General features: G+C 38.4%; 1 protein-coding gene across 1 annotated transcript; it reads right to left on the bottom strand.

Moving 5' to 3' along the window:
• Nucleotides 1–5,176: 5,176 nt before the first annotated feature.
• Nucleotides 5,177–8,384, bottom strand: LOC105058016 (receptor kinase-like protein Xa21). The gene is made up of 2 exons (XM_010940769.2): nt 5,687–8,384; nt 5,177–5,523 (listed from the first exon to the last, which is right to left on the bottom strand). The coding sequence occupies exons 1-2, from the start codon at nt 8,382–8,384 to the stop codon at nt 5,177–5,179; spliced, it is 3,045 nt and encodes a 1,014-aa protein (XP_010939071.1).
• Between the last annotated feature and the right edge of the window lie 1,799 nt (nt 8,385–10,183).

Genomic DNA, 10,183 nt, shown 5'->3' on the forward strand with positions numbered 1-10,183 from the left:
GAGAAGGGGTATTTTTATCATTGAAAATTTTAAACGAAAAAGTAGAACCACGGATATTAAATGGATATTAAATGTACGTTGAAAATTGGTGACCATGTGGTCCAATAGGACAAAGAGGTGTGCTCCACGTCAGATTTTCTACACCGTGAGCAGTGTACAAAAAATTTCGCATTTATGTTTTACAATGAACTCACAACTTAAGCTTCATGTAGGTTTACCATTGGTATAGGAATTGACTGACATCAATTCTTGAGGACTGACATTTAATAAAGATGAGATAAGCTGTGAGGACCCATGCATGTATATATTTAGTCCCACATTAATTATTTACTAAAAAAATCTTCGATATTTATGCAGAATCAAGGAACCCAAATAATACCTTCCGATTTATCTTTTTGAGTGAGATCCTGGATTATTACAAATGGTATCAGAGTGGACCCAGCTCATAACTCATGTGGACTAAGAGATACTGTAGTATAAATTTATTGGACTGATCATGGACCAGTCATGGTATTTATGAATGAATACATGAATTTGGATGCTTAGTCTAACGAGAATGCTAAGGTTTAAATAGAGAGAGCATGTGAGGAATCGTGCAGATGTGTATTTAATTTCAGATTAGTTATTCGCTAGAAAGATCTTGAATACTTATATAGGATCTAAGAATCCAAATAATACCTTTCGACTAATTTTTTTAGATAAAGTCTTGAGTTGTTACATAAACCATTATCAGATCTTCTATGAAACTCCAGCTTTAATGTAGCCATCCCTAATTGCATGCATCATCGCAGCAGCATTACCCATGTTCATTCTTTCCCCCGCTGAATGATTGGAGCATGAGAGGTTGATATTTGCCATGGATACTAGGCAATCATGAGGTTTGAGCTCATCTTCTCTGGGTGGCATTGGTGGGATCCCCAATCTCCGTGACTCCATCAGGAAAGCCATCTCAATAGACTTCCGAAGATTTAGGCTATCTTTGAACATATTTTCAACTAGTCTCCTTTTGGTAAGCACCTCTAAGGAGTCCATTACACATCCCCAGAAGTAGACACCTGACCACCTGGTCCATGCTCTAGACTCCATACAATTAGTGTATGATTAGCATGTATCTCATTATCAAGTAGTACATTACTAAGCTTCAAATCACAATGAACTACTGACGGCTGACAACTCTTATGAGAATAATCCATCGCATCAGTGACATCAACCGCCATATTTAACCTTTGAAGTAGGCTTACCCTCTCCAAATGAGGATTCCTATTGAATGCTTGATGTAACAATTTCTCTAGACTTCCATCAGGAGTCAACTCAAAAACCAGATCTTCAAAATCATTGCCTCTGAAATCAACTATGAAGCAGGAGGCCAAGATCTTGACAAGATTACAGTATCGGATGATTCTTAATGCCTCACATTCAGCTATAAAGCTCCTCTAAGCCCCTAGATTTTCAACATGGAAAACCTTTTGCAGCAACTTGGCGAGGGCCCAAAGTGCCTTTGCACACGGAAGCGTACCCTCCCTTGCCAATGAAATTGGTAGAAGAGAAGATATCGGTTGCTTTATCTGGTAAACTCTAGGGAATTAGTCCTCCAAAGGAGGCACATTGGAAGCATTCTTTGTTGGCTTTTGTTTCCATTTAAGGACGACAAAAGGAGAAGACTTATTATTAATTATTGTCGCTATGTGCTTTCTAATGTAGGAGTTGTCTTTTTACCAAAAACAATGTAGGAGTTTTTTTATAACATAGAAATCATGGTGGCTGGAGGCGTGGAATTCCAGTAATTAATCATATATTAATTTTTGGAGGAGGTCTTTTTGTTAATTTGGACTTGTAGCATATTTCTAGGGAGAGTTTATGAGGCCACTTACTTGGACAGGAAGATGCCAATCAATTGGGTCAACGATTACTAGTCATCAAATGAAACATTAGAAGGTACACATGCAAACGCGTGCACAGAGAGAGAGAGAGAGAGATTTGGCTATACTCCAGTGGATTTTCATTTAGATATGACCGGATCTAGTTCGGATGATGCGGATCTCATTGGATCATATTCTATCCATTTGATGACGTGTCCGATATGCGATGATGTGGTGAGTGCATGGCATCATGATCAAGCAGCCTAGACCGTGTGATCCAAACAACATCACATGGCCTCTCAATAGCCCTACAGGCTTTAGCTCTTATCCGACCATTTAAGAAAGATCGGCAGCTTGGTGAGACCTACATTGTCGGGCAACCGCCGATCTTACTCGATCTCCGTCCAGTCCTCCACGAGCCACATCGAGACTCCGAAAGACCTCTAGTGCATGGAATGTTCTGGTCTGACGGTTGATGGTGTTGGCGACTTTTCTTACTCATGGAAAGCTGGTTCTATTAGGACCAGCTGACATCCACTACTTTAGCTCTGATAGCCACGGTGACCAATTACCTGACAGACCTCCCCTAATAAAAGGGGCACAGACCGATGCTACAGGGGGTTCTCTCTCTCTCCCTCTCTCGCATTCTCACTACCTCTTTTTTTTACTATTCTCCTTCTCTGATCGATATTGACTTAACCATTGAAGGATCCCTTATAGGAGAACTTTCCACCTTCTCCAGTATTCATGGACTTTCCTTGCAGATTCGTGGTGCTTCGATCATAAACTAGCTATTCCAGCGTGGTAAGAGCTAGCACCGTTCAGTCTGACCGCTCTCGCCACATCATCAAGTTGGAGAGGTGCAGCAACAGATCCTATATGACCAATTCGAATCTTAGGATATGATCTATTGTCTAAACAACTTACACATTGAACATCATATGATTTAGAGACTGTTAGCCAATGCATTAAGTGATTCATATATATATATATATATATATATATATATATATATATATATATATATATATATATATAATTTAATTTTATTTTAATTGTTCAATATTTTAATCACTTAATGCATAGATTAGAAATCTCTAAATCATATGATTTTTGGTGCGTTAGCAGTTTACAGCTACTAAATCACATCTAATAGATCGGATCATCAATGTAAGATCTCCATCATCTAACACAAACCAACCGGATCTAAGTGGAGATCCACTCAAGTATAGCTAGGTGTATGTGTGTATGTGTATATATATATGCATATATATTTAGAGTTCTACTAAACATGAAGCCAGCAATTTCTTCAAAGAGAAAAAGACTCAAATGAGAGAGATTGCTGAGAGAGGATGGAATCTCACTTCAGAGTGTGGAGCCAGACACTAAGCTCATAAGTATTGCTATGGCAAAAATTCAAATTTCATTTTGAATTTCAAATGTGCATCTTAGCTTTGGGTAATTCTAGCAGATTATTGTTGCATGGATCAATCAACAAAGATTGTAGACTAACCACACCTACTTGCAAGATGTTTGGGACATGGCTGATAGTCTATCAGACTTCAAATTCTTTCACGTATACATAGATTACCTCACTGACAACTTGGCTAATTTACCAACCATCGGAGAAAGATTGTTAACAGCTATCAGTCGAGGGATGAAATAGTAGATGTTTGGCCAAAGACCTATTGACAAGAGACCCAATCATTTTGAATGCCTTTTGTCATAATCTTATATGAATTAATAAAAGAGGTGTTGCATAAATTTATTAGCTTGGGCTGATCCTCTTCCCAACATCTTAAGCTTTTGGGTTGTGAGTCCGTAATAATTGGTATTGGAGCTAGGACCATTATATGTCGTAGTTTTTATTAGTCATATGGGCCCCTCACTAAGGAATACAAGGGTCAATAAGGATTCGATAGGGTTGAGTAGAACCTAGGCCATGGATATATATCCTTTTGTCGAGAGATTGGGTAGGGGAAAATTGTCATAGTCCCAAGTTGACTAATAAAAATGATGCAGTGTGGGTTTATTAATGTTCTAATTGCGATGTCCCTCTAATTCCCCCCTGTCCCTTAAAATAGAACAAAGATTTACACAAGTGTGATAAATAATAAGATTAAGATGTGGGTGCATATACCCACATTCTCAGGAAAAAAAGTAAATAGTGAAATGAAATGTAGAACAATTTCATGAACATCCAGTGGACTTAGCATCTTAAAATTTTCTCTATAAAGATGGATTCTCAAATGGAGTCATTACCTATGATTTGTGGTGGTGGGTTGATCGGAGCCTGGTTTCTCTCTTGTGCCTAAGAAGTGGGCATCGAGTGCTGATCCCATTTAGATAGAGGGCAATTCTAGCACGATTGCATCTCTCAAATTAGTGGAAGGGCCGTGTTGTCATGGACCACTTCAAGATATATTTTTTTTCTTTTTCATAATGAAGGTTAGCAATCTTAAGCTCTGTCCTCCTCTCCCTCTCCTTTTATTTTCATTTCTGTACTATTTTGGCAATTCTTTGACAACCATATGATATTTTTATAGTCATACAAAAATTTTGTTCTGTCTGGTTACATTACTCAAGGTTCGCATTGCAATGCATACATTTGGTAGAATTCCTCTTAGACTTTGAGCAATATCTCTATTTAGATGCTAATACCCATAATACTTTTGTATAGAATGAAGGTAAACTCAATCAGTTAACTCTTTTTAGATGGTGGTAAGGGTGCTGTATGGTGGACAGGATTAATCCTTGTCTTGAAATGGATATAGATGTGTTCGACACTCAGATTTCAGAGATCGGTTTGATTCATGCTGAAATTGCTAACTTCAAGGAGGAAGGAAGATTGAGAAAAAATATTGTTTAGAAAATGAATTGTGCTATCTAAATATGGATTACAAGACTCTGATGAGAAAACATTGGAGGAAAAAAGAAATCAAGAATTGGAAAGGGAAATGCTACATTTGAAGAGCAGGGTGGATTGAAGAAGCTTGTGATTCAATTGCAAAAAATCCAAAACTTACATATTGGTTTAGATTTTTATTTTCAGTAATTAGACCTTTCATTACATTTTCAAAAATGAGCCATGTCTACATATCTTTTCTTGCTATTGTTCATAAAGAGATGATTATATATCAAAAAGCAGCTCCAATTATTATAAGAGAAAAAAGAAAATTGGTGAGTGATGATGCGTCAGAATCACAATATTAAGTCCTACAAAACTTTAAACACTTTTAAAATGCTACTACTTATGACTTCACAATTTATTGATGAAAGAAAAGCTTTAACGTTCAATTTGAGCTTTATCAAATCTTCTAATAATTTCTAGCCCCAAGGTAGGTGTCCCTAATTGCATGCATCTTGGTAGCGACATCACTTATGTTCATTCTTTCCCTTGCTGATTGATTTGAGCAACAAAGACCAATTCTTGCCATGGACACCAAGCATTCATGACCCTTGCTCCTGTCTTCCACAAGCGGCATTAGCGGATCTACAATCTCTATGACTTTATTAGGAAAAGCCATCTCTACGAACTTCTGAAGGCTTAGGCCATCCTTGAACATATTATTGATAGGGCTCTTTCCAGTCAGCATCTCTAGGAGAAGGATCCCATAGCTATACACATCCCCGAAACGAGATGCTTTACCACCTGCCCCATACTCTGAAATTTAAAAGTTTAAGTGATTAAGCAATGTATGCTAGTTCAACAATTATCTCAAATCCACAACAAGAAAAAGAAATGAGAAGGAAAAACAAATTAGGCATAACATATCTTCAATCAAACAGCTGGGAACTAAGACATGAAAGATAAAAATAAAATGTACCTGGGGCTATGTATCCGATTGATCCCCTTATCCGAACTGAGCTACTCATGCCCGTCGAGGAGCTTTCTGTTGCTTTGGAAATAAATCTTGCAAGCCCAAAGTCCCCCACATGAGCAACCAACTCATTATCAAGAAGTACATTGCTAGGCTTTAGGTCACAATGGATGATTGGTGGCTGACAGTCATTGTGAAGATAATCCATTGCGATAGCAACGTCAATTGCTATATTTAACCGTTGAAGTAGGCTTAGACTTTCTGAATGATTGTGCCCATCTGATTCTGGATGCAACCATTTCTCTAGACTTCCATTAGGAATGAACTCAAAAATCAAAGCTTTGAAATCATTGCCTCTGAAATCAACCAGTGAGCAGGAAGTTAGGATCTTGACAAGATTTCGATGTCGGATACTTCTCAATGCCTCACATTCAGCTATAAAGCTCTTCGAAGCTCCTTGATTTTGCAGGTTGAAAACCTTCACAGCGACAATCGTTTGGCAGGCACCCAAAACACCTTTATATACAGAACCATATCCTCCCTTACCGATAAGATTGGTGGAAGAGAAGCCATCTGTTGCTCTAACTAGTTCAGTATAAGAAACTCTAGGGAACTGATCCTCTAGAGGAGGTGCAGTGCCAGCATTCTTTCTTAAACTTTGTTTTTTCTGAAAAATGACAATGGAGAATAGGAGGACCAAACACAGAACTGAACTTCCTATTGAGATCACTACTTTCAGCATTAGATGTTGCCTTCTCTTTCTAGATGGTGTTACTTGGCATGCAGGCAAGTGTAATTCTGGTATCCCTCCACAGAGTTTATCATTTCCATTGATTGTAACCTGAGTTGCATTTTTGAAGACCCCCCTTATTGGCACTTCTCCCTCCAATTGGTTGAAAGATAGATTTAGGTACTCCAATAGGTTCAAGTCCTCCAGGAATGCTGGAATGGACCCTGTTAAGTTGTTGTATGAGAGATCAAGTTGTTGAAGCCCTTTAATGTTGCTCAAGGCTTGAGGAATTATCCCTTGAAATAAGTTGTTGTTCATCTCTAAGATCTCCAAGATCTCACAATTCCCCAGTGTGCTAGGAATATTACCCGACAACATGTTCCTAGAAACATGGAGTGATCCTAGATTCTTCAAGGCACCAATTTCCTGGGGGAGGGATCCGACTAACGAATTATCCGATAAATCAAGATACACTGATAGGGAGGAGAGGCTTATAATTTCTTTGGGTATGGTGCCAGTAAGATGATTGTGAGAAAGGTCTAGGAGAAATAGGTGTTGGAGGTTTCCAAGGCTTCGAGGTATGGATCCCTCTAGGTAATTATTGAACAAAAATAGTCTTTTCATGTAAGTGAGATTACCAACAGAGGATGGTATCTGTCCTGTAAGCTTGTTTCCAGACAAGCCAAACAACTCTAGCCTTGCAAGCTTCCCAATACTTTCTGGAATACTACCAATGAGAAGATTATCTTCTAAAGTAAGTTGATTCAGATTAGCTAGGTTTTCAATTCCATGAGGGATATTCCCTGAAATCTGGTTTGCTCCCATTGCCAGTGTTTGGATCTGTGAAGAGAGATTCACTAGTGAGTTGGGTAATATGCCTTCCAGCTTGTTGCCATAGAGTGCCAAAAGTTGTAAATTGCTACAATTTGCCAAAGAGTCCATAAACTTCCAATCGTCGACATCTCTTGCTTTCAGTTGATTTTCCTCCATATTCAGATAGTAGAGTTGTGGTAGCCTTCCTAAATCTGATGGCACCTTGCCACTAAAGTTGTTTTGACCAATGTCAATGTTTTGAAGTCCGGAGGCATTTGTCAGTGAAGCTGGAATGGGTCCATAAAACTGGTTATCACCCAGAAAAATCAATCGGAGATTTGGGAGGCTGATGCCCATGTTAGGTGGAAGTTGCCCATGCAGAGTATTAACTGACGCAATCAAGTAATGCAGTGATGAGATATTGAAAAGTTGGCTAGGAATCGTTCCAGTGAAATTATTGGCAGATACTTCAAAAAGCACCAACATTGTGAGGCGGCTAACATCTTCAGGGATGCTTCCTGTAAGATGATTTAGTGTGACAGAGAATCCTAAGAGCAATGATAGATTACCAATAGAAGATGGAATAACACCAGTAAAGCTGTTGTTCCCGAGATATAGCACATTAAGTGTCGAAAGGGAGTCAATCTCAACTGGTACATTGCCCACAAGTTGGTTGCTAAACAAGCTGAGAGTTCTTAGTTTGGAGCAGTGGGTCAGGTTCATGGGGAAGGCCCCTTGGAATGAATTGCCACTGAGGTTGAGATATTTCAGCCGGCGCAAACGGCCTAGCTCGGGTGGGATCTTGTTGTTGAAATTATTGTTGTCCAGGATGAGTTTCTGAAGGAAGGTGAGGTTTCCGATGGAAGGAGGAAGGGAGCCTCCTAGTCCCCATGACCTGAGTTCCAAGGCAGTGACCCTTTGTTGGTGCTTCTTGCTGCATGTGATCCCCTCCCACTTGCAGAAATGGACTGTGTCATTCCACGAGCTCAGAGCTCCCAAATGATCATGAGTTATTTGATCCTTGAAAGCAAGTAGTGCTAGATGGTCACTCTCATTTCCTAACAAGATGGCTTTGACGGTATAAATTTGATGCGAGCTTGAAGCGGCCCAGAGGAATACTAACAAGGAGAACCCAGATCTCAATATCTGATGAAGTTCCATTGGCCTTTTATGGAAGAGAAACTATGATGCCCAACTTCAAATAGATACTGCAGTCTGTAGGGAGGCCAAGCAAATTAGCATTTCTTCAAGTTAAAGAAGATTTATGACATAAGTCTTCAAGTTTTGTCAACACCTTAGCCATAACTAGACTAATGGTAAAAACACATAAATGGATCTCCAAAGCTCGAGCACAGATTTCATGGTTCATTAGCTTTTGAGTTTTGTCTATTACTGACTAAGTAAAATTGTTTGTTAGACCAACAGTTCAATGCCTAAACAGTGGCTAATACATATTCCCCACTTTATGGTCCAATCATTGGAGCCTGTAATTCGGCCTCAATTTCTTTAGATGTTTTAATCTGGAGAGGAAAGATGTGATCTTTGAAGGCTTCTGAGAGTTCCTTGGGGGAGAGAGGAACAGTGGAGAAATGAGGTCACCAAAGAGTTCGACCTCAGACATGGCGAAGCTGATGTTGAGATGGGAGATGCTGATGTGAAAAGGCACTGGAAGGGGTGGCAAACTAGATGGGGCGAGGCAGTCAACGATGGTGAAGCAATAGAGTATTCAAGTAGCAGAGCGTAGAGAAGAGGACTTGGAGAGTATGGAGGGGTTGCAATGTTTCTTTTTTTCGGTTGGCAGAAGGTTGCAATGTCTTCAATAATGCACTTCATACACAATTTCTAAATCGATGTACACTTTTTTTTTTTTTTTTTTTGGAGAAATTTCTGTGTACTTAGCCTACAATAAATGCTATAGATTAAGCTAATAAAAATAAAGATCAGAGCGATATTTTGGTTAATGGATGGCTAGAAGTTGAGTTGAGATCGTAATCAATGGAATAACCAATGAAATCAATAGGGTAATCAATGAAATGCAACTTCCAACCATCCATCAACCAATATACGGTTTTGATCTTTATTTTTATTAGCTTAGTCTACAGCATTTATCGTAGACTAAGTCTACACAAGAATTTTTCATTTTTTTGGATGTGAGTGTACAAGGAGCTCAACGGGCATAAGGGCATTATTCCTTAATAAAAACATGATATAATAGATAAGAAAGACCTTCGACCATCCGTGAACAACCATGAGACATTATAAAGTATTAGCTTATAAGAATTCAGATCCAACGATACATCTCATAGGATATCGAAATAGGGTACCATCTGATGTGTCAAAATAAGATCCTTTCGCTAGTACTTTAGTATCCTGATCGGGACATTTTGAGACAACCTCTTTCCTAAATATCAAAAATGGGATAGGATGATGGTATGTTCTATTTCATGAAAAAAATCAGAATAATCATATTCTAGGAGATTTAAAACCTTGCTTGTAAGACGATTGGTGCATGCGCTAAAACGGACGGTCATTTTTGATAGAAACTCTCAACTAAATTTAAAATTTGATTTAAAGAGGAAAAGAAAAGTGATTAATAAGAAACTTTTAACACAAAAGTTAAAATTCTTTCTATATATGATCTTACTTAAAAAATAAATTATTGATTTTTTTTGCTAGGAAAAAAGGCTTAATTTGCTAACATTAAAAAAATAAAAAAAAGGTAGAATACAAAAAAATTGATTGAGAAGCAAGGAAACCAACAACTAAAAAGATTATCTCTGGGCTTCCAATGCCCTATGGTAAGCTCTCAACTTGACACTAGATGCTCTTAATCATAATCTTACTTCCTGAGTTACAAAGCACCCCTAAATCCTTGAAAAGACACAAACAAGACCTAATTTCTTGATCCCCCCGCAACTTAACAGCTACAGGCACTCTTCTCCTTAATATGTTATTTTGCA

Source organism: Elaeis guineensis, chromosome 15, assembly GCF_000442705.2.
Source record: "Elaeis guineensis isolate ETL-2024a chromosome 15, EG11, whole genome shotgun sequence".
Classification (NCBI taxonomy): domain Eukaryota; kingdom Viridiplantae; phylum Streptophyta; class Magnoliopsida; order Arecales; family Arecaceae; genus Elaeis; species Elaeis guineensis.